At 42.1% G+C, this 25,273-nt stretch overlaps 1 protein-coding gene and 1 non-coding gene across 4 annotated transcripts in view; both read right to left on the reverse strand.

The window, feature by feature from the left end:
- The window catches only part of NPL (N-acetylneuraminate pyruvate lyase), a 39,389-nt gene that overhangs the window by 3,422 nt on the left and 10,694 nt on the right, over positions 1–25,273 (reverse strand). For all 3 annotated transcript variants that reach the window (XM_043485963.1, XM_043485960.1, XM_043485962.1), the window contains 9 exons: positions 24,230–24,303; positions 23,036–23,123; positions 19,273–19,330; positions 11,287–11,362; positions 9,695–9,787; positions 8,613–8,761; positions 7,889–7,935; positions 4,980–5,064; positions 461–500 (listed from right to left, as the gene is read on the reverse strand). In XM_043485963.1, coding sequence (XP_043341898.1) covers positions 461–500; positions 4,980–5,064; positions 7,889–7,935; positions 8,613–8,761; positions 9,695–9,787; positions 11,287–11,362; positions 19,273–19,330; positions 23,036–23,123; positions 24,230–24,303 — 710 coding nt within the window. The remainder of the gene's footprint in view (positions 1–460; positions 501–4,979; positions 5,065–7,888; positions 7,936–8,612; positions 8,762–9,694; positions 9,788–11,286; positions 11,363–19,272; positions 19,331–23,035; positions 23,124–24,229; positions 24,304–25,273) is intronic.
- LOC122452610 lies at positions 12,274–12,381 on the reverse strand. The gene has a single exon (XR_006272774.1). It is a non-coding gene; the product is annotated as a U6 spliceosomal RNA (small nuclear RNA).

The following is a 25,273-nucleotide window of genomic DNA, read 5'->3' on the forward strand; positions in this document are numbered from 1 at the left end:
TGAACAAAGTGCTAAGATGGAGAAGAGAGATTTGGAGAAGGGTGCCAAGACCTTCCAACTAGGTTTACTTCACCATTTTATAGGATTGGCTCTGAAAGTTATCATTAGGAATAAAACCTTATTTACAACTGATTAAAAGGTGTCTTGTTGAACCCTTGGAGAAAGTGATGAAAGTACCTCATCACTTTCTCTGAAACACTCTCAGTGTGTGTGTTCAGTTGCTCAGTCGTGTCCAACTCTTTGCGACCCCATGGAATGTAGCCTGCCTGGCTCCTCTGCCCATGCGATTGTTTTCCAGGCAAGAATACTGGAGTGCGTTGCCATTTCCTACTCCAGGGGATCTGCCCCATCCAGGATCGAACCCAAGTCTCTTGCATCTCCTGCAGGTGGATTCTTTATCACTGAGCCACCTGGGAAGACCCCAAACCCTCCCGAGTGGCAGACAGACAGGGAAACTTACCTAGTTTGACCACAAAGTTGATAAATCTTTGAATACAAAACTGGAAAGAAACAAACAAATCTATAGTCAGTATTACTGAACTGTGATAACAATTTAAAGAATTTGGAGGTCAAATTACAGAAACCTCAAACCAAAAGTCCACACATCTTAGTTTTCTGAAGGTCTGACAGAATGGAGAAAAACAGCCAAGTGAGGATGGTTGAGATCCATCTAGGCTAAGGTAGGATTTTTCCATATATATAAGCTTTATGAATTGAGCCGATGAAGAAAAGAAACTTCAATGAAGGAACTGTTCAATGCAGAGTTAGGGTGGGGAAGGTAACTTCAACCCATCTAGGTTACATAAGTAAGCTTACCAGCTAGTGTAGTTGTTTCCAGATTGGGGTGCTCTAACTTCTGGATTACTTTCCAAGACATCTTGGGGGCACTTGGCCAAGGCTGATTTATGGAAATCAATTTCTAGATACTCAAATTCCATAAGTGCTATTTCTAAAATTGATCAGAGTAAGGATTCACACATAATGGAGGTGTAGATTGTCCTTGTCTATCTTCCCTTTCACAGTCCTTCTCCTACTTTTGAAAAAATAAAGACATACTTCCTATATCACTGCCTTGGGACACCTCTGGGAATCAAATAAAGGAGCAAATCAAATGTTGGTATTGGCATCCACAAAGAGAGCTGAGTGATTCCTCTAATTAATGGATAACAAGTCCTCTTAAAAATCATAGGATTTTCCATTTTTTCCTTTCAACATTCCTTTTAATGTTGTGATTCACATTGTCAGTTGAAAATAATTAAATGATCAAGCATTCCGTGATTTGTGGCATATGACTCAAAAACTGCTTAAAGAACTGAGTGACACTGCTAAAGTTTCTTCCATTCTTATCTACTAATATATATGATCATGCTTTCACAGCACTTATTTCTATAAAAACAAAAACCAGAAATAGTATCGAATGCTCAACTGTAACTGATTCTAGCATTAAAGGATATTCATCCACAAATTCATGAAGCAGTTCTTAAAAAGAGATTCCCATCCATCTCACTATTTTCAATAGAGATGCATTTTCAATAACATTTGCTTTTTATGTTGTTTTAATCAATTGTATGTATGTGCATGCATGCTTAGTCATTCAGTCATGTCTGACTCTGTGATTCCAAGACTACTGCTTGGCAGTTGCCTCTGTCCATGGGAATTTTTCCAGGCAAGAATACTAAAGTGGATTGCCATTTCCTACTAAAGAGGATCTTCCCCACCCAGGGATCAAACCAGTCTCTTGCATCTCCTACATTGGCAAGGCGGATTCTTTACCACTGTGGCACCTGGGAAGCCCTTAATCAATTGTATACAAGCAATAAAAAATTCAGTGCAGAATAAAATTTTAATACCAAGAACATATACATATGTCCTTTTTTTTTCCTGACACACAAACTATGGCACATTACATTCAAAAGTCTCCGCTTTTGTTCTAAGCTTTTATTTCCTATTCACTATCACACTATCCAACCTTGTCTTAGCTTGCTGCTCAGTGGAAATAATTTAATCAAACCATTCATTAATAATTTTAGCTACTCATAATAAAGTTAAATATTTTAAAAAACCCAAAATAAAAACCCCAAAAGTCTATTTTGTTGCTTTTTTTAAACACTTAAAATATCATAGAGATCTCTCCAAATCTGTGCATATAAAACTATCTCATCCTTTAAAAAAAAAAAAAAAAAACTATCTCATCCTTTTAAAGGGCTGTAACTAATTCCATTAAATAAGTCAAACATAGCAGTGGGACCTTTCCCTTAGGTTGTGCCCAGCGGGCTTGCCAGGTGGCTCAGTGGTAAAGAATCCACCTGCCAATGCAGGAGACATGGGTTCCATCCCCGGGTTGGAAAGATCCCCTGGAGAAGGAAATGGCAATGTACTCCAGTATTCTTGCCTGGAAAACCCTATGGACAGAGAAGTCCATGGGGGTCATGAAAGAGCTGGACACAACCTAGTGACTAAACAACAACTATGTATTTAACCGTCTCCTTGGGTGGATATTTGAGCTGTTTTCATCTTTTGTTATTATAAACAATGTTATAAGGAATATCTTTGTATATGCATCATTTCACTTTGTAAATATAATGGATGGCATTTAAATCTATTAGAATGAGTAAGTTTAGCCCTAACTTTTTACTTGTTTGTTTCTTCACTTGACTACAAACTCCTTTAGGTCAGAAACCAGATTTACTGAAATCATGCATTCAGTTCAGCCCTTGGTATATTAACAAGTAAGTAAATGAGACCCACTCACACTGGCTTTCTGTAAGAAAAAATATCATGTGATGAACTAAGTGAAAGTGAAAGTGAAGTCGCTCAGTCGTGTCCGACTCTTTGCGACCCTATGGATGGTAGCCTACCAGGCTCTGTGATCTATGGGATTTTCCAGGCAAGAATACTGGAGTGGACTGTCATTTCCTTCTCCAGGGGATCTTCCCAACCCAGGGATTGAACCGGGGTCTCCTGCATTGCAGACAGACGCTTTACCATCTGAGCCACTAGGGAAGCCCCCCACAAACTCCTTCCCAATAATGTTTTTTTTTTTTTTCCCCAATAATGTTTTAAGTGAGATGATTTATTTGAGTAGGACTAAAAGAAAAAATGGGATGGAGATGGAAGCTGAGTCAGCCCATAAAAGAAACCACTAAATGGAAGGGTCCATGTTGCATCTATTTCACAGTTTACACCATTCTATGATTTTCCCACCATTCAGCTCAGAACAGGTTGAAATTTTCAGAAATACTTTTTTCTGGGAAACTTAGGAAGAAGAAAATTATAAATGAAAAGAGATGGCCTGAGTCTGTACAATTCAGACTGCTTAATCTAGTTGACATAGCCTCCTAGATCCTTAACGGTGTTCCTGCTTTCAGCCTCATCTGGTCTGAGGCTGAACAAAGATGAATATTAAATAAGCTCTTTTAAACTTTAAGCAGGAAGTAGATTTAGGCTGGCTCAACATTCAGGGCTAAAGGCTAAGGATGTATTTTTTTTAAATTAACTAATTAATTTGGCTGCGTTGGGTCTGAGTTGCAGCACGCAGGGTCTTCTTTGCATCTTGGATCTTTCCCTGTGGCATGGGCTCAGCAGTTGCAGCACGAAGGTTTAGCTGCTCTGTGGCATGTGGGATCTTAGTTCCCCAACCAGGGATCTAACCCATGCCCCCTGCATTGCGAGGTCGATTCCTAAGGAATGGACCACCAGGGAAGTCCCAGGAAGGATGTACTTAATCACTCTTGGCAACTGCTTTCTCCTGTCTTCTTCTTGGTTAGAGCTCAGGTCACCCCCTCTAACCTTTGGGATGCTTCGTGGCTTCTGCTCTATAATTCCTGATTTGCCCTGATGGTGGCCAGTTCAGTTCAGTTCAGTCACTCAGTCAGGTCCGACTCTGCATCCCCATGGACTGCAGCACGCCAGGCTTCCCTGTCCATCACCAACTCCCAGAGCTTGCTCACACACACATGTCCATTGAGTTGGTGATGCCATCCAGCCATCTCATCTTCTGGCCTTCCCTTCTCCTCCTGCCTTCAATCTTGCCCAGCATCAGGGTCTTTTCCAATGAGTCCATTCTTAGGACAGGATGGTGGCCTGTCCTATTCAAAAGATCCCTTATCTGAGCTTACTGGAACCAACCACCTGCTCTGATCTTGCTTATGCCTTTCATTCCCACTCATTTTTTTTTTTGGCTACTCCTCTTGGTCACTTTTATGATCCTGAAAGTTCCTGGACCTCTTAGGGCCTCCAGAAGTTGCTCTGTTGTGCTGACTCTTTGTTTCCACCTTATTCTGTTTACCTAAGGTATGCACACTACCAGCTGCTGCGGCTGGTTCCAGCCTTTGGGGAGGCTCTTCCTTTTCTAGACACTAGGCTGTCCTCCCTGTAACACTAACAGCGGCCACCATTTCCCCCAGGGCTCTTCCCTGACATATACCAGTTCCTGATGCTCTTCTCTTCCTGTTTCCAAGTTGGTGTCTTCCTTTTGGATCACCTACTCAGCTCTTGCTTCCTGCCTGGTGGATAAAGTTCTCAGCAACATCTCCAGGGCAAAGGAGACCGACCTGCTCTGATTTTGGATTAAGTCTCCCGTTTTTGGGTCACCAGCTTCATAGCTTCTTTATATACTCTGGTGACTCAAGTGTGAAGTTCTCAAGGGGATGGCATGTGGTCACTTACTCAGAAATCCATCACTATTATTTCACAGTCATAAAAACACTTTGAATGTAGACTAAAAATAAGATCATTTCTAGGAGGAACAAAAGGAGTCATTCCCGTATGGGGCCTGTCCTGATTAGACATGTAGGGACCGTGGACAATGAGAGCAGATTTGGTTTTAAACAACAAAAAAGACGGAAAATACAGAAAGAAGCAGTTGGGCAAATTTAAAGAGGGCAGGCATGGTAGGAATGCTGATGAGAGAGAATAAGAACTCTCAAGTGGGAAAGAAAAAAGGCTGTGATTTCTAAGGAGGGAAAAAGAAAGCTAACCTGATGGCTCAGAGCTGAAGAGAAGTCCTTTCGTTCAAAAGCCTCCAACATCTGCTTTGTCTTTTTTCCCAGGTAGTTATAGGTACTGGAAAGAGAAAACAGCACACACTGTAGGATCAGTAACTCAGCGGGAAGACCCAGCTCTACAAACCCCTCTGAAGCTTAAAAGGGAAAAATATACCAAGCCTTTCAGAAGCCTATTTTTGGGCCCTAATCTATTAAAGGATCAGGTGTCTTTAGTTCTGAATTTTCCAGCAATACTAAGCAGTGCAGAGGAGGCAAAGAACACTAAAGGGAATGAAGAAAAGGGAGGAAAAATACAAAAAGGGTAGAGTTGGAAAAAAGTGAAAGACAGAGGTACATTTGGCAAAGAGTGAATGTGGGCAACCCCTGGCCCAGGGCACACACAGAGGTGCAACGCTAGATAAGAACTGTGGATAAAATGCAATGTCTAAAGTGCATCCTAGAAACTTTAAGCTGAGGAACAGAGTGAATGGAGCACCACAGTAAAAGGGGAAAATCCTAGCAGATTACCTCAATTCCTTGTTGAGTTATATGCTACCTAGAGACTAGATTATAATAATAATATGAGATACCTCTTATTGACTATTATGTTTCACTGCCTGACATAAACCAAGTCTGATCCTCTCAAAACCCTGTGAGGGAGATGTGGTTTCCATTTCGCCATGAAGATGCTATGCCTCAAAAAAAGGCTACAGAGTTGTCGAGAAGGTTTTCCATCCCTTTGTATCCCCTTCTATTACACTTCAACAAAAACAGAGGTGAGAGTTAGTTACTTGATCTGATAAGATGTTCTTGCCATCTTAAAAAAGAAACTCTAACTCTACTAATAGAATCTTAGACTAACCACTGGATTCTTAGAGAAACCACCAAGGCAGGAGTTTCTGGAAATTCAGAACAAGGATGTTTTCTCAGTTTCTCAAAAAGTAACTCAGGGTCAGAGAAGGGTTTTATCTTGTTGTACCGGGAACAGCATATTCTTGGTACTTCAAATAAGTAGTCCCTGGAGTCCATACAAGGGATTCCAAGAAAGTGGAATTATCTCCCAGTAATAAAATAGGGAAGAATAAAATATAATTGCTGAGGTAAGTTACTTGCACATGTGAAACACCGGAGTTCACAATATGTTACATGAATGTCTCAGGGGTCTTGGAATACTATAAGTTGAATCCCAGGGGTCTCAGGTGTATTCTCATTTATAAAAAAAAAATTTTTTAATCATGGAATTTTTTCTTAAATGCTTTTATTTTTTTTAAAATAATTGTTTATTTGGCTGCACTGGGTCTTAGTTGTGGCATCTGAAGTCTCAGTTGCAACATGTGGGATCTAGTTTCCTGACCAGGGATCGAACCTGGGCCCCCTGCATTTGGGAACATGGACTTAGCTACTGGACTACCAAGGAAGTCCCAGATTATGTCTTCACTCAGAGAGGAATGTTCATCATAATTAAGAAGTAATGAAGTGTAACCAAATGTACTTTGCCTTCAGATTATGTTGACAGAATAAAAACGCCTAGTATGAAGGTCAGAAAAAAAAAAAGTCTAAAAAGTAAGAACTTCCATGGTCAGCAGATCCAGGCATGCAGGTTTCCTCAGCAGAAACGGCCTGTGTGACAATGGTTGTTTCAGGCATCCTGGCTTGGTGAAAGAGCCGTTAAGATCATCCAACTCAACTACTCTTCATCAAAGCCATGCTCACCAAGATATGCTCTGAGTTATCACTTTGCTTCCCCTGTACTTTTCTCATGGGGGGAAAAATACACTTTCAGTTAATATAAACAGTTCAATCTGCTTGCAGGCACATTCCTAATGAATTAGGTTAACATGTGCAGTGGACATGCTCAATCGAATGTCCCAGGGCCTTCTGCTGGGTAGACATCAGGCCACATGATTCTGCCCTCCCAGTTGCAACTGATCGGGCTTTACGTGGACATTTGACTTGGCAGTGCTATCTAGTGACAGCCTGAGATGCCCCAATCAGGCACCATGACTGGCCACGTGCATGCTGAAGCAGAGAAAGCCCATCTGGAGAGAAGGGAGATAGAGAGATGTCCAAAGGACCACAGATGGAGAACAGTCTGCAGCTGAGAGCTTTGCAGTTTTGGGTTCTCATCTTCTCTGAGACCTCACTGCACTCCCTCCCTTGGGGTGTATGAAATTTCCCAGTATTTTACAATAACTTACCTTCTTTCACATAAGCTAGTTTGAATGGTTTTCTGTTATTTGTAACCAGGTAATTTCTGACAAAGAAGTTCTGTGCATACTTTCAGCTCCTGTGCCTCATCTCTAACTGCAACAGCTGCTTCTTAAAACAAGGACTGAGTCAGTAACAAAGTGTTAAGTGAAAGTTAGTCCTTCAGTCCTGTCGGCCTCTTTCGAACCCCATGGACTGTAGCCCACCAGGTTCCTTTTTCCAAGGAATTCTCCAGGCAAGAACACTGGAGTGGGTTGCCATTCCCTTCTCCAGGGGATCTTCACAACCCAGGAATCAAACCCAGGTCTCCTGCATTAGAGGAGGAGGAGGTAAGAACTTGCTGTTCCCAGTACAACAAGATAAAACTTCTCTGATCCTGAGTCATTGTATGAGAAACTGGGAAAACATCCTTGTTCTGAATTTCAAGAACCCCCTGCCTTGCTGGTTACTCTAAGAATCCAGTGATTAGCCTAAGATACTATTGGTAGAGTTAGAGCTTCTTTACCATCTGAGCTACCAGGGAAGCCCACCAAAGTGCTAAGCCCTGCTTAATTCATTTTCGCTGAGAATGTGGCAAAGAAGGGCAACTTCTCTTAGAAAAGGTTTACATGCAAGAAATACAACTACTCAGGTGACGAATGGCTCTGGGGGGGATTTTACAGTTATAATCATTGGGGAAAACGAGTCCTGCTTACCTGCCCACCGCTCCAGTTGCTCCCATCACCAGAGCACTTAACAGTTGCTGATCAGAAACAAAGATTTTCTTCCATTATGTTTTGACAGATAAAAATATATACATATATATATATATAATATATATTTATATATATAATATATATTTTATATGTAAAATATAAACATCATTGAACATACTCTACATAATTACATTCAACTTCTGCTTAATGACAGTTTTTTTTTACTATATATTCTTATAACTTTTATCAATAAATTTGTACAGTGTTTGCAAGGAATAGTCACATAAAGCAGTTTTCTCCCCATTACCCTAGTTCCCCATGCTAGAGAGTGACATCCAAATTGCTGTTAGCCAATAATACAAATACTGTTCAGTAACCTATTGAATTATTTCATTATAATGGACAGAATTCTAAGATGGCCTACCTGATCTCTGTTTGTTAGTGTTACCCCCTGAATAAGTCCCTTTCTTTGAGAGTGGGTGGGATCAATAACTTGCTTCTAACAGAATATGGCAAAAGCCTCATCATGAGGCTATGATAGACTTTTTTCAGTTTTATTGAGTATAAATAGCAAATAAAAATTTAAAATATATTAAAAAAAAAACAGAAGCAAAGGACATAATTACTATGATGAAAAAGGAGAAGAGTTGCTACTATATTAGCAGCTACATCAATTGTTTGGGAGGGAAACTAACCAGCCGGGACATGCCAGGAGGTGACTTACCTCATCCACCCCAAAAAGGAAAGCAAACTGTCGCTGGCGATTCTGATCCACACACTGCCCGAAGTCTAAGAGATCTGTGTCACTGAATTTCAGCCCTTGGAAGCTGGGGATCTTATCCTGAATCCCATCCAACAACTCCTCAGCACGAACTGTTCAAAACAATAAATGCCTTGTTCACCTGCACGCCCTCGGGAAGTATCAGAGGACATCCCATCGAGCCCCACACGTCTGCACCGAGCTGCCAGGAGCTGCTCTCAGCTGCAGCTGGCTGCGGATTGAACACAATCACTTGCCCTTGCCTCCTCGTTCATCTGTACTTGTCAAATTACAGATCTAAGTCTTCTGTTCCTTGAACAATAGATGGATATATATAAAGCGCAACTTCAGTATTTTCTTTTAAGGAAGTTAAGAGGAGCAGCATTTTAAAAATAACCTCCTAAGAAATTTCATCTAACAATCTTCATGCAGGAGAAGTACGATAACGATGACAGAAGAGCTAGAAGAAAAGTGAGAAGAGATCAGAGTACCTTCTTGTGTGCCAGGCACCGAGGACGGGTTAGGGTACAAAGGCAGTTGTCCTAATGGGATTTTCAGGCTATATCTTCCCATATAAGAAGGAGGAGTGTGTGACACAGACACAGGTGTCCGCTAGAAGTGCCTAGGGGTCACCTTGTCTTTCATACTTAAAATATTCCATTATAAGGTAGTGTCGATGACTGATGAGGACTGACATTTCTTTTTTCCAGCTGCGCTGGGTACTGCAGCACCCAGACTCTCGTTGCAGCGCACAGGCTTAGTCGCCCAGTGGCATGTTGGCTCTTAATTCCCTAAACAGGGACGGAACCCACATCCCCGGCTTTAGAAGACAGATTCTCAACCACTGGACCACCAGGGCAGTCCCAGGCTGACTTATTTTTGATGAGTGACTGATTTTGGAGCAGTTGGAACTATCTTAGTCTACAGTCTGAGGCTTGCGTGACATGGGGTGGGGTGGCATGGGGTGGAGTGTGGGAGTTTGTTAGTGAAATAGGGTACGATGTGAAAAGGGAAGGGAAAGAGCCATGGAAAGAAGCAGTACTTACTCTTTACCCCGGTCAAGGCAGGAATGTGATAGTAGTAAAATGGTAATGCAGGGGCGGCGGCAGCCACCTCTTTCAGGAAATTAATCAGGGCATCTGAAAGAACAGTCATGGTGTGAACGGGTGTAAAACACTGCCTTTCCCCAGAAAAAAAAAAGCCATCGAGTGACATGCAACCATCTATTTTGGAGGCTGAAAATTCTTGACCACACTTACTATCTCTGAGATTGCTACTGCAATTCATTTCATGCAAAGTTTTATTTTCCTCTCTCCAGAAGGGCCAAAATAAGAGGTTCACTTTCCTACTATACTAAAATACTAACAAAAAACTGGTGCAAATCTTCCCACGTACTAAGAGAAGTCATGAAATACTCTTACAAAAACCAGGAGCCCATCAAACAGGATCCTCTTCCTCTTACCCAGCAGGGTAAGTGTGGTCAGTGAATAGCAAAGACTTTGCATTAAGATCAGAATAAAGTTGTAATTGAGAAAATCCTACAACAAAAAGATAAAACAACATCTGCTCAAAATGGGAAGACATGAAAGGAATGGCACATTTCAACCAAAGTTTGGTACTTTCCCCCTTTGGAGAGAAATTTATATTTTCCAGAAGAGAGTTCAGTTTGGTTTATTGAAGAACTGGGGTTTCCTACATCATCCATTTTGAGCTTCAACAGCAACTTCACTGCTGTTTATATAGGTATTTATGATAAACAAATCCAGCAAGACTGCTTACATTTGGATGCCACTGAATAGCAGGAGAAGGAATCCAACATACTTCATCTGAATGCTGTGATGATATTTGCTATCTATGATAAATATTTCTGACAAAATTATGTATTATTTTTTCTTTGTCTTTTGTGTAAAGTATTTATGCAAGAAAAATTAAAAACTATGTTAAAAAACTTAAAAAATATTCACTCTAAACTTCCAAATTGCATCATTTAAATTATTTATCTATACTAACAACTATTTTCTACCAATAAATATTTAACTGCATGCAAATAACATTTTGTGTTTTTAATCCTTTTAAATTTGTATTGTATTTTTGCTAATCAAAAGAACTAAAAGGACTCAGTACACTTGGAAACCACAGTTTCCATAGAGAAAACAAGAACTTGATATTTTGAAAGCAATGGGTATTTCTGTGAAATCTTTTTTCCAGTTCACCACTTACTCACTTGAATAGTACATGTAGTCTCAAAATGCCCATCACTTATATTCCTCTTTTTTTTTTGGAGAAAAATGGTCTCACGTTTTGCTATGTAACTCTTGACACTCTACACAACTGACTGGACAGGAAGTGGACACCTGACCCAAACACAGGCACCTGTGGGTTGACCCCGGGCTTGGTGAATGACCTGATCAGGTCATTTGGCAAAAGAGCCGAAGTCCTTTAATGGAGTCTTTTCTCCTACGGATCCAGGAAGTCTGAAAATTCCGGAGAACTACTATGCCACGGCAGTCTCATGCCGTGAGACTTTTCATGGAAGTTCATAGGACTTTACTTTCATGAGTTAAACACAAGCATTTGGAATGACGGCGTAAAGAAATGGACCATGTGTGGCATTGTGTGTTTAGACCTATCTACCTACCTTTGTTCCACGGCTTGAGAAAGAAAGGTGCAATGACAGCGATGCCATCGGCTCCTATTTCTGCTGCATGTTGGGCCTTTAAAAGAAGAAAGACCATTGGTCACAGTTCCAATGTGGGTGAGTGTGGGGGTTCCTTCACACCAACAAGCAATTCTCAAACACCAGCTGGGTTTCCTACAATTCAAGTCAACTCTGACACTATCTATCTGGAGATGGAGTCGGCTTCCTCAAGTTAAGGGCTCAGTCCCATAAGACCAGCCTCCTGTGTTCAGGTGCTCAGTCATGACCGGCTCTTTGCGACCCCATGAACTGTAGCCCGCCAGCCACCTCTGTCCATGGGGATTCTCCAGGCAGAAATACTATCCTCACTTCAAATGCCATGTTATCACCTGTGCTCCTGACCTACGGGCTGTAGATTGGAGGTGCCAATGACCCCCTCCAAGGATCAAATAATTTGCTAAGGCAGCTCACAGAAATCAGAGAAACAACTGTCTACTTTATGTATATATACAAAGTAGAATATGACTCAGGAACAGCCAGATCAAAGAGATGCACGGGGCGGGTGGGGCATAAAACTTCCACATCGTCTCCCGGTGCACGTGCACCACCCTCCCCAAATCTCTACATGTTCACCAAGCTACAAGCTCTTCGAAATCCATCCTTTGGTATCTTTAATGAGGTTTTACTACATACGCATTATTGGTTACATCATTGGCCATTGGTGACCGGTTCAAATTCCAGCCTCTTTCCCTCCGTGCAGGGAGAGAGCTGAGAATGAAAATTCCAACCCCTTAATTCACTTGCTTGGTGTTCTCTTTTTTTTTTCCTCAGTGTTTTTGTTTTCATTTTGTTCACGTTGGTTAAATATAGCTTTTCTGATTTTTATGCTTAAGAACATACTTCCTGTACCTCTGAGATAAGATGGGTGGGGAATGTGTCCAGTGCAAGAAGAGCCTGTGCCTGTGCAGAGACCGGCTCTGATTGTCCAAAAATATGGAACGCTTCACGAATTTGCGTGTCATCCTTGTGCAGGGGCCATGCTAACCTTCTCTGTATCGTTCCGACTTTTAGTATATGTGCTGCCGAAGCGAGCACTGCTTGGTGTTCTTGACAACCAGCTCCCAACCTTAAGTGCTTTCCAAAATTCACCTCATTAACCTAACAGGAGACGCTTTTATTGTTCTCATCTCTGGGAATTCCAAGGGTTTTAGGAGTTCTGTGCCAGAAATGGGACAAAAACCAAATATATAAGATCTTATGGAAAAAACCAAATGATTTTTCGGCCAATTCAATATATTTCTTGTTATAAATCACAATATCACAACTATCCTGAGTAAGAGATTTATTATATTCACCTCTAACTTAGATACTAGAGGTTAACAACAGGCTTTTCAAATTTGCCAGCTGATGTACCACTAGAGTGGGAAATTAGCCATGTTTAATGATGTCATTGCCAGGAAAATCCCAGGTTGCAAAGTAGAGACCTTTGGAGGAGGTGAGCTGTGTATTTAACTTGAACCTTCCGCAGATTTTGTCACTACAAAAAAAACTTGCTATGGAGACATGAGCAGTTTGTTTTGATAAATTATAACTGTTAATGATAGAGAAACTTGCAAATGTCATTCCTCTTCCAGTGTTCAGCCCGTTGGATAATACCGACTTTCCTCTCCAAAGATAACAATAGTCACATTTCAAAATTTATATTACAGACTGGAAATGTTAGGGACAGAGTAAAAGGACAAAGCAGGTGATTAAATAGTTAATGCCACTAGGGGATTATAAGTAGACAAAAAATGGGAGGACTCTCTAAGTTAAAGATTGCTCCAGAAAGCAGGTTCCCTTATCCACAAAACCAAGCATGCTTGCTTTGCAGCAGAAGCGTGAGACATGACCCAGAACAATAAAACAATTACAACAGTAGCAAAGAGTCAGACACGACTGAGTGACTGAATAACAACAAGCATAAGACCTACGCCATGCGCAGTGAGCTCAGTTAACTTAGGACACACTCTTTGCAACCATGAAAAGCAATAATTTGTGTACCTAGCTTGACCATGAAGGGATAAGAAAACTCCCCTGCCCAACCTGAAGGAGGAACTGATGTTGGAAGCATGATGTCTATTCAAGAAAGACAAAGAAGGTCTTCTCCCCCTCCCCACTTCTCCTCTGATTATAAAACTATAGCCCTATAACCTCTCACCCACCCTCTTGTAAGCCTCACAAGCTTACAATTTATCCTATTCAAATAAATCACTTCTTAGCTATCATTTTGCCTCTTGCTGAATTTTTTCTGCAGTGAGACATAAAGGACTAGGGCTCTCCGGAGTACCCCTCACGCCGTCCTGAAATGCCACAATGGTTTCAGCAATGCAGTTGATAAAGGTTAAGTAGAAAGATTATAAACATCACAGAAGATACAGTGCTACTCTTCTGATGTTTTCTCACATTATCTCAGAAAAAATGAACATTTCTTCCCACTGAGCCCTCATAACTTTTTTAAAATCTATTTCAAGTACAGTACCTAAGCCTACCACATTGTAAGATAGTTGCATATGGTTACTGGTCTCCAACAAGAGTTAATTCCCTGAGGGTAGGATGTCAGATCTTACTGACTCTTGGGTTCAGATCAGCCATGGTGCTGAACGCATAGCAAGTACCCAGTAGATGTGTGAAACATGCCCCATTACCTAAAAGGGGCATTACATTAACTTTGGATATCTGTATCCAACAGATGTGATTAACTTTCTGCAGAAGTAAAGCAGAAGAGTCAAAAAGAGACTGGAATACAGTCTAAAGACCAGTCAAGGACATTGGACAGAATTTTATTAACACAGGGTTGAAATGTGATATATTTGAATCATTCAATACACTGTTTAGGACAAGAGTAGTAGGGTAACCTTAGCTGAAAGGAAGGACAAAAACCACTTCATAGATAGTTGATGGCAGTGCCCATTCAAGCATCATCCAATGGAGATTTACGTCTAAGCAGATGCCAATATTACTGTCTCCTCGGCAAGATTATCCCATGGCAGGGGATTAATCTTTATGTTAAGATTGTCTTTATACTATTCTAGTGTTGAGCCCAATGAACAACACTGTCTCTCATGTCATGATATGACAATATTTTAAAATTTACGAGACCCAGGTTCAGTCCCTGGGTTGGGAAGATCCCCTGGAAAAGGGAATGGCTACTCACTCCAGTGTTCTTGCCTGGACAATCTCATGGACAGAGGAGCCTGATGGGCTACATACAGTCCATGGGGTCTCAAAGAGTCGGACATGACTGATCAACTAACACCTCTTCTATCAGAGAAAAAAGCAATTGAAAGGAGAAGGGGGAGAAAAAAGATTTCCTCCACTACACTACCTTACTTGAAAGGCCGATTGTAAGAACAACAAATCAAAAAGAATAAATCAGGTTTTCAAGATTCTAGGCTTACTAAGCAATCATTTAGTAATGCCTTCACTTGTGGCATGCCTAAGAGTGTTGAATTGCAGTTTTGCAAGTATACAGTATGCATCCCATTTCTAAATTCAATTAATAGGGGTTTCTCCAATAGTCCAATGGTTAAGACTCTGGGCTTCCACTGCAGGGGGCACGGGTTCAATCTGTAGTAAGGGAACTAAGATCCCAAATACCACGTCAGGGCCAAAATAAAGAAATAAATAGACAAATAAGTAAATAAAACTTAATTAATTAATTCAAATTGTGAGGCTGCCAGGGTTAATACCATGACGGGCGGCCTGGACCTAAGTTTTAGCTTCCCCCGAAATGGTAAGATTCCCTACCCCCATCAGGTAACCTGGAGCCAGCCAATCAATATGCGCCCAGTAAGAACAAAGGGAGAGCTGAAAAGCCCGCGAAAGTCTGTACCGATAGAATTACTTTGCAAACATGTAACCAATCCGCTTAAGCCAGCTACTAACCACTTTTGCATATCTTATAAATCTGTGTAACAAGCTTGAGCTCGGCGCTTTCTGACCCTGCACCACTGTGATGTTTGTGGCAGAAGGCCCTGGCTCGAGACAGTAATAAACTTCCCTTTTTGCGAGTTGCATTGTCTTGGAAGCCTTATCTCTCTTCCCGCTCGGGGATTCGGACATCGGGCATAACACAAATAACAGGAAATAGAATCAAGCAAGGGCTTCCCAGGTGGCGCTGGTGGTAAAGAATCCGCCTGTCAATGCAGGAGACATGGGTTGAATCCCTGGGCCAGGAAGATCCCCAGAAGGAGGAGGGCACGGCAACCCATTCCAGTATTTTTGCCTGGAGAATCCCATGGACAGGGCAGTCTGGCAGGCTACAGTCCATGGGGTCGCAAAGAGTAGGACACAACTGAAGCAACCTAGCATTCATAGACTCAAACAAAACCCACAAGAAGATGCTGGAGTTAGATCAGGTCATTGTGCTCCTTGAAATTAGAGTATCAAAGTTACGTGGACAAAGAACATCTCTGCCATTTCAGTAAACAATGTTTCGGCCAAATTGCCATCAGCTGCTGCAGCCACCAGGTCAATGTGCCCTGAGGAGAACTCAGGATGGAGAAAAATATGCATATCAAAGGGATGGTTTCAATAGGCCCGCGTGCACTTTCCCATACAAAGAAAAGCACTAAAATAATTAACTTGAAATGTACTTTTGTGATAAGCTATAATCTTTTGATGTTCAACTACATGGCTTATTTTTGTTTTTTTTTTCAGCCAGAAACTCCTCCACATCCAGGTTCTTTCCTTGCCTCTTTGGAACAGTCTCTCGGAGCTAGCTGAGTGGCTGTACCCCAGGCCCGAGTCCTCAGTTAAGTACACTGATTAAAATAAAATTCTTGCCTTTTTGGCTGCACATTTTTTTCAGTCAACAGTTAACTGACAGCAGTCCAGTCTACAAATCTCTGGGTTTCCTTTATTTAATCCATTCACAAAGGCTTCAAAACCACCACACCATTGACTTTTCTGCTAGCAACTTTTAACTCCTTCCTCCCTTGCCACAGTTTTCCTCCCCCTAACCTGCTCACCTCTAAACCCAGAGTGATCCAACTGTTTGCATTCTTCTTCCTATGTTCTAACTGAAGAGTGTAAGAGAAGAAAATTTCCATAGCTGTGTTGAGTGGTGGTGTGACAAACTTAAGACTTAAAACTTTAGTTGGTTTTTAGTACCACTAGGGCAATCCATTTTTTTTTAATTATTTTTTTTTTCCATTTATTTTTATTAGTTGGAGGCTAATTACTTTACAATATTGTAGTGGTTTTTGCCATACATTGACATGAATCAGCCATGGATTTACATGTGTTCCCCATCCTGAACCTCCCTCCCACCTCCCTCCCCATCCCATCCCTCTGGGTCTTCCCAGTGCACCAGCCCCGAGCACTTGTCTCGTGCATCCAACCTGGACTGGCGATCTGTTTCACACTTGATAATATACATGTTTTGATGCTGTTCTCTCAGGTCATCCCACCCTCGCCTTCTCCCATAGCATCCAAAAGTCTGTTCTATACATCTATGTCTCTTTTTCTGTCTTGCATATAGGGTTATTGTTACCATCTTTCTAAATTCCATATATATGCATTAGTATACTGTATTGGTCTTTATCTTTCTGGCTTACTTCACTCTGTATAATGGGCTCCAGTTTCATCCATCTCATTAGAACTGATTCAAATGAATTCTTTTTAATGGCTGAGTAATATTCCATTGTGTATATGTACCACAGCTTTCTTATCCATTCGTCTGCTGATGGGCATCTAGGTTGCTTCCATGTCTTGGCTATTATAAACAGTGCTGCGATGAACATTGGGGTGCACATGTCTCTTTCAGATCTTATTTCCTTGGTGTGTATGTAGGGCAATCCTTTTAAAAAAATTTAATTATTTTAAAATTTATTTTTCAAAATTGTGACTTAGAAAAATGCAACACTGGGAATTCACTGGTGACCTGATGGTTAGGATTCCAGGATTTCATTGCTATGGCCTGCATTCAATCTCTGGTCGGGGAACTAAGATTATACAAGCTGCAAGGTTAAAAAAAAAAAACAAAAACAACCATCTTAACTATTTTTAAGTGTACAGTTCAGTTCTGCTAAATATATTCACATTGTTGAGTAACAGATCTATAGAACTTATTCATCCTGCAAATCTGAAACTTGTGGAAGGAGTTGTCAATAGGAATGTTATTTTGTATTTTAGGGCTCCATCCTGTTAAACTGTGAACTGTGCTGACCCTGCTGACAAAAAAAAAAAAAAAAAAAGAAGAAGCAGTAGCAGCAGCTCTCTGTTGAGAAAGGCATCTTGGGGTACTGTGCAGAAATGTGCTTTTACTGATAACAAGTGAGACACACTTGTTTAGTCACTCAGTCGTGTCCAACTCTTTGTGACCCCATGGACTGCAGCACGGCAGTCTTCCCTGTCCTTCACTCTCTTCCGGAGTTTGCTCAAACTTATCTCCATTCAAGTCGATGATGGCATTCAACCATCTCATCCTCTGTCACCCCTTTCTCCTGCCTTCAATCTTTCCCAGCATCAGGGTCTTTTCTAATGAACTGGCTCTTTGCATCAGGTGGCTAAAGAGTTGGAGCTTCAGCTTTAGCATCAGCCCTTCCAATGAACATTCAGGGTTGATTTCCTTTAGGACTGACTGGTTTGATCTCCTTGTTGTCCAAGGTCTTCTCCAGCACCACAGTTCGAAAGCATCAATTCTTCAGCGCTCAGCCTTCTTTATGGTCGAACTCTCACATCCATACATGACTACTGGAAAAACCACAGCTTTGACTAGACGGACCTTCGTCTGCAAAGTGATGTGTCTGCTTTTTGACATGCTGTCTAGGTGTGTAATAGCTTTTCTTCCAAGGAGCAAGCATCTTTTAATTTCCTGGTTGCAAGTCACTGTCTGCAGTGATTTTAGAGCCCAAGAAAATACAGTCTGTCACTGTTTCTATTTTTCCCCATTTATTTGCCATGAAGTGATGGGACTGGATGCCATGATCCTGGTTTTTTGAATATTGAGTTTTAAGTCAGCTTTTACACCCTCTTCTTCCACCTTCATCAAGAGGCTCTTTACTTTCTCTTTGCTTTCTGCCCTTAGGGTGGTGTCATCTGCATGTCTGAGGCACACTTGACCAGTCAATAAATTGTAACAGAAAAAAAAAAAGAAGATATAGACCTCCCAATCAGAGCTCTTGGCAAATAACTCATGGAAACTAAGTGTACTTCTATTTTCCTTTAAAAACTCCTGCCTTTTGGTTCCCAGAAGGGCACTGTTCTGGTGGCTGCTGCAATCTGTGCTCCCTGAATTGTAATTCTAAGACCCCAAGTAACCATGAATTTGTTTTCTATTGTCTGGGAGTTTGTTTCTGTTTTGTAAATAAGTTCATTTGTATCATTTTTTTAGATTCCACATATAAATTTGACTTACTTCACTTAGTATGATATTCTCTAGGTCCATCCATGCTGCATTAACAGATACATACTACTTCACACAAAATAGATAAACAAGGACTAGTGTATAGCACAGGGAACTATATTCAATATCTTATAATAATAATCTTAATGAAAAAGAATCTGAATATATATATTCTTTATATTTATATATACATCTGATCCAATTTGCAAAAGAGAAAGCATGGTTGCATCACCTGAAGTTTACAGTGACACAGAAAGGCTGCCCTAACTGTAGTTTGTGCTTGTTTGAGCAGTTAGCTAATACCTAAGTAACCTCAGTCTTAAGACGACTAAATTCTACCAAGGTCTATTTAAAATTAATTTAATCAGGGATTTAAATAAATGTCCAGGGAATAAAATTTAAGGTTCAACCAAACAACAGAATTTTGAAGGTAATAACTGCTTAATCTAGGAAGCCCTGCTGGCTTCCCTGAGGTCCTATACCTTATATGTACCAGCATAGCGTCCAATATTTAGCAAAAATGATACTGACTTTAACTCCAGCATAAAGATGGAGGCCTCTCAAGTGGTCTCTCCCAGATGGACCCACATACATACCAGTTCTTGTGACTCCTTCAAGCTCAGGGCTCCCACATGAATTACTATCTGATCCAACCTGCAAAAGAGAAAACTCTGTTGCATAACTTGAAGTTTACAAAGGGCTGTGCTATTCTGGTTTGTGCCGGTTTTACCAGTTAGCTAATATCTGGCTAATCTCACTTTTAAGACTAGTGAATTCTACCGTGCTCTACTTAAAACTAATCTCATCAGGGATTTTGTAAAAAATCCAGGGAATACAATTTAAGATTCAACCAAGCAACAGACAGATGTTGAAGCTGAAGCTCCAATACTTTGGCCACCTGATATGAAGAACTGACTCATTTGAAAAGACCCAGATGCTGAGGAAGATTGGAGGCGGGAGGAGAAGGGGATGACAGAGGATGAGATGGTTGGATGGTATCACCGACTCAATGGACATGGGTTTAAGTAAACTCCGGGAGTTGGTAATGGACAGGGAGGCATGGCGTGCTGCAGTTCATGGGGTCACAAAGAGTCAGACATGACTGAGTGACTGAACTGAACTGAAGCAATAGAATTTTGAAAGCAATAACAGATTAACCAGTACTTGAAGCCTTGCTTTGACTATGCCTTGTTAGAGATACTGCATTCAATGGTGACAGTACACATGAACATAGGTGTAAAACTGAGATATTTTGGGTTGGAGATAAAAATAAAGAGGTTCCTTAAGGAGTACATCCAGGAATCAGTCCTGCAAGAAAGGAACTCGCTGTAAAAAGTTTTTTCCTATATTGAAAGTCCTCAGGATTTGGCCATGAAAGAGGTTTACTCTGAGACCCCAATGTTCATCTTTGGATGTGTGCCACAGGGCCCCCTGGGAAGAAGTCACACTTAGACTGGTCCTCTGTGGGTAGGATCAATAAAACTCAGTTGTGAAATCAGTCGTGCTGGTGAGTCTTCCAGGGACCCTGAATGACACACGTGCCGCTCTCACGGGATGGAGACATGCCATCCCCGCTGAGGCCCGAGCACTGAGTCCTCCTGTCATCCTTGACTTGTGTTGTCTTGGGTAAAATGGGATCTCACTGGGAAGTCCTTTGATCAGATCTGCATTTGCAAAGGATAACAGAAGATTTGTGAAAGGAGAAAAGGTGGCTGGCTTTTTACCCTCACCAGCAGCTTTACTGCATGACTCCCTTAAACCTTTTACTACCCCATCTCCTGACTTAGGTTAAAACAATCATGCATTCCCTTCTCCTCTCCACCAGGCTGCTGACTCTGTGGCTTTAGTACAGATCTGTAATTTCTCAATTCAGGAGGAAAAGACTCCCCAAAGTGTTCTTGCCATCATGACTTACTTCGTTTTCCAAGTCCCTGCAGAGGCTGCTCCAAGTCTTGACTTGTCACCTCAAGCTCTAAATTCTACCCCACAACCCCTCTGTCTTGGCAGATGTCCTTGCTCCTCGCTTCCAAGACACCAAAGATAAAGGCACTTCTGAACACAGACTCCCTTTTCCTCCTCCTCACCTCTGTGCTTAGCTGTGTCCCCTTCTGTGTGTTCCTCCCAGCTTCTTACCTGTCTCCTAAAAGCTACTCTACCTACATTTGGTTTTATTTCAAGCCCTGCTGAGATCTTCCATCAAAGGCATTGGTTCTCCACTCTCTTTATCTCTTCTCCAATGGCACTGTCCTTTCAGCATGGAAATGTGTTTAAGACATTCCTACTCTGAGAGAAAGAAAACTACCCTTCTTTTAATCTTGCTTCCTCCTCTCTAATCCATTATTCTATCTCTCCTTCCCTACATCCCAGCACATTTTTTAAAATAAGTATTTAAAAAATTTATTTCTCTGTGCTGGGTCTTAGTCGTGGTCTGTGTGATCTAGTTTCTGGACTGGGGATCGAACCTGGGCCCCCTTGCATTGGGAGTTCAGAGTCTTAGCCACTGGACCACCAGGAAAGTCCCCACCTGCAAATGTTTTTCGAGTGTGAGAATAAGCTACCCTTACTGGTCCCCCTTCCAGGTGTCTGCTGTATTCTACCCTCTCTGCAGTTGCTTCTGTGACAGTGACCGGATGGGCTCTGCTCTCTTTGAGGTCACTGGTCATTTCCTGCCTTCTCAATCCTCCATTTGCAGACTCTCACAACATCTAACAATTATTAAAACAAATGATATAATGGACACAGCACCCACTGCATATAATTAGTGAATTCTTATATAATACTTAGCACTGTGTCAGGCATTGCTTGGACCCTCATCATCACCTTATAGGATGGGTACTATTAACATTCCTGCTTGACAGAAAGAACACAGGGCATCTAAGACCAGCCTGAGCTCACAGAGCTTTAAGAGGCAGAGCTAGCACCCGACTCAGGCAGTCTGGCCTCCAAGCCCTGCTCTTAATTTCCATGTTCTCTGGACACTCTACAAGACCATCTTTCCTTCAGTGACAGGACTCTCTCTGAATCTCCCTCCATTCCTTTTGAGTGTTTTCTGTCTGTGCCTACTTTACTATCCTCCCATTTCTGGTGCTTTTCTTTTCTGATCACGCCGGGAGGCATATGGGATCTTAGTTCCCCGACCAGGGATCGAATCTGCACCCCGGCAGTAGAAGCACAGTGTCCTAAACCACTGGAACACTAGGGAATTTCCTCTGGTGCTTTTCTTAATGTTTACCCTTAGCCTTCCTCTTCTCACTCCACCCGTGGTCTTTAATTGTTTGGGGCCCAGGATCTGACTGAAAATTAGCTGAAAACTGACAGAAAATGCCTATGTGGACATTCAAATTTGGCGTACAATTTCAGAGTGCCCAAAGTGCTCCAAGGGCTTTCCAGGTGGCACTAGTGTTAAAGAACTCACCTGCCAATGCAGGAGATATAAGAGACTCGGGTTTGATCCCTGGGTCAGGAATATCCCCTGGAGGAAGGCACGGCAACCCACTCCAGTATTCTTGCCTGGAGAATCCCATGGACAGAGGAGCCTGGCAGGCCATGGTCCATAGAATTGCAGAGTGGGACACAACTGAAGCGATTTAGCATGCATACAAGGTGCTCTAAAGCCATTTAAGGATTGGAGACTTACCTCCAATCTAAGGCACTGTCAATCACTCTGATCCCTGTTTGCACTATTTGTCAGAAGGATCAGTGTTATTTTTCAGGGTCTAACATCACTGGATGGTAAGCAACCTGAAGGCAGAGATCCTGTTTTATATCCCCAGTGCCAGCACAGTGCATAACACACAAAGTAACAGACAACGAACCAAACTTGGTTCATGGATGTGCTTATTGAATCAATGCAGTCCTGTTGGTTTTACCAAGGCACGAATTGAGTGTTATGACAAAAATCCATCATTGCACTGAAGTTCAGAGGACGCAGAAAGCTCCCTAAGACTATGATAGGAAGCACCACAGAGAGCACGCGGAGTCACCTACAGAGACAAGATCTGATGGAAGCAATAGGACCCACCCTGAGATAGGAAGGATGCTGAGCTGCTCCGCAGAAGGGCCAGCAGCCAATCACCAGGACCCTCTGCCCCTCAGTCCAAGCACAGGGAACCCCGCCGCCCTCGAGGGACTGGTCTGGTAGACAGACCGGAGACAGTTTCTGGTTACCCGATGGGCTCTCCGGGAGCCGGGTGTGTCTTGCTGCCCTTCCACATGGAAAGGAAGGGAACTCCTCTCCCCACAAGCTGACCCTGGGTCAGACTTGTGGCCGGAAGGCAGGGAGGCTGTGTCATCTGGGATAGAGCTGTGGTCTCTGCTGCCCTGGCAGACAAGGGTGTTTATCTCGATGGAGCCACTCACTTGTTCCTCCCCTTCGTCACCCACTCCTCCGCGACCCGGCAGCGCTCCGAGATGCTCAGTGATAGGCCTTCTCCCGTCGTGCCGTTCACTGTTCCAAACAGAGAGTCAGTCAGGGGGACCAGCAGATACCTGTCACTCCCCCAGCACCAACGCTGGAAGTGCAGGGGCAGAAACCCCTGCTCAAGAGGAAGGGACACGGAGACAGACCCGAGGACGGAGTCTGGAGCCAGTGGTGTGACGCCATGTTTCCATTTTTCCCTTCAGACCCAGTCTTTTGTTCATCTTCATCTTATCAAAAGGACCGGGAAGGTTAGGCACGACTTGTAATTACAAATCTGTCCTTGTTTTCAGGGATAAAGAGTAAGTGTTTTAAATGGAGACAGAGATGACTGCCCAGGTTTCAGGCAAGTCTCCGAACACACCAGGCAAGTTCTCTATGTGGGTTTAATGGCAGGAAAACCAATACCACCCAGTACTGGGATGTCCCGGCGGTCCTAAGTGGTGTTTACTTACAAAGACAATGGTGGGTACCGCAGATCTAAAACGACCTCCGTCTATAGACCTGGGTCCTTGGACTCTTTAATCAATAGAATTTGGTAAGAGGCCAGATGAGAATTTCAGGCAAGGCTTTACGGCGGCTCATGTTGCAGCCGGAGGGAGGAGGAACCAGAAACAGGCACCTTGCTCGCTCCCCACAGTGGCGAGCCGGTCCTTAAAGGGGGTCACAAGAGGGCGGTCCATGGATTGGGCAGGAAGCACAGATGGTCTGCCCACTCCCTCGGTGTGCTGTGTGCAGGGATCATGTACAGCACCCTGCTTTTGCTCCCAGCATCTCAGAAGTGGCCACTGGCTCGTGACTTTCTGTATCTTATTGCTCATAATTAGCCCCAACTACACATGTGCATAGCGATATTTAGTCCCTTATAGTCTTTTTATAGTCTGTTGCTATAGGTGCAAGTGCTCTGGTAAAAGGTCCCAGTTCCTGGCCTATCTCAAGCACACTACTAAATTAGATAATCTCTTGATCATCTTCTAGGTTTAAAATTGATGAACCTAAAAATTCACAAATTTTATACTGCTTAGCCAGGCTCAACCATAATCTATAACACAATAACACTGTGAACTCCAGGCTAGTAATCTGCTTTCCAAGGACTGAGCTCGAGATATGTAGAGAAATCCCTAAAGATGACTTACCGAAGACATTCTTCACTCCCTGTTCCTCTACAAGATAGTCCACATACCGACCAATGACTGAAAAGTTGATTTCTCTGAAAAACACAAAAAAATCAGAAAAGAATGCACATTTATTCTTTTCTAGATTATTCAATCCATGTTATTGTTTAGTCGCTAAGTGGTACCTGACTCTTTTTCGAAGCCATGGACTGTAGCCCGTCAGGCTCCTCTGTCCATGGAATTTCCCAGGCAAGAATACTGGAGTGGGTTGCCATTTCCTCCTCCAGAGGGTCTTCCTGACCCAGGGATCTAACCTGCATCTCCTGCTTGGCAGGCAGATTCTTAACAGCTGAGCCACCGTGACTATAAACTGCTCTTTCTTGTTAATCGTTATTCAAATCCACCCAACCAGACTGTGAAATTCTTAGCCTGCTCTGAATGATACCTGGGTTCTTTTCTTCTCTACTCAGCCACATGTGCCTCAATGATGTGAGCAAAACCTTATTAGCTATCCACAAAGGTTTTACATTTAAACTGCATCACAAGTAATATTTTTTTTTTCACAAGTAATATTTAAAAAATAATTACTTATCTTTTGCCCTTTTGGGGAAGAGTGATGGGCTGGGGTGTGGGTAAATGAGAACTTAACATTTTCCGTGTGGCTAGAAGCAATCATTTCTTAGGAAGTAAGAAAATACAATCTTAGTAACTGAAGAATTTAGCACTTAATATTTATGACAATAGAGGAAGGCGTAAAGCCATTTATATATGTTAGTGTTAAACTGAAGGGGAATAACAGTTGGAAAGGAACTTTGGCATCAGTTTGTCTTTCAATGTGTCATCTGAGGGACAGCGGTATCAGTATCTGGTTATATTAGCTGGAAATGAAGAGTCCCAGGCCACACAGTTCTCCTGGTCAGAATCTGCACTGTAACAAGATCTCCAGATGATCTGTATGTGCTTTTCAGTTTGAAAAGTACTGACCTTGTAAAGATCTGATACTTCAGGCAGTAAGGGCTCTTTTCCTTAAAATCATATTGAGTTTAAAAATCTAGAAAATGACAG

The sequence above is a fragment of the Cervus canadensis genome, chromosome 13, assembly GCF_019320065.1.
Source record: "Cervus canadensis isolate Bull #8, Minnesota chromosome 13, ASM1932006v1, whole genome shotgun sequence".
Lineage (NCBI taxonomy): Eukaryota > Metazoa > Chordata > Mammalia > Artiodactyla > Cervidae > Cervus > Cervus canadensis.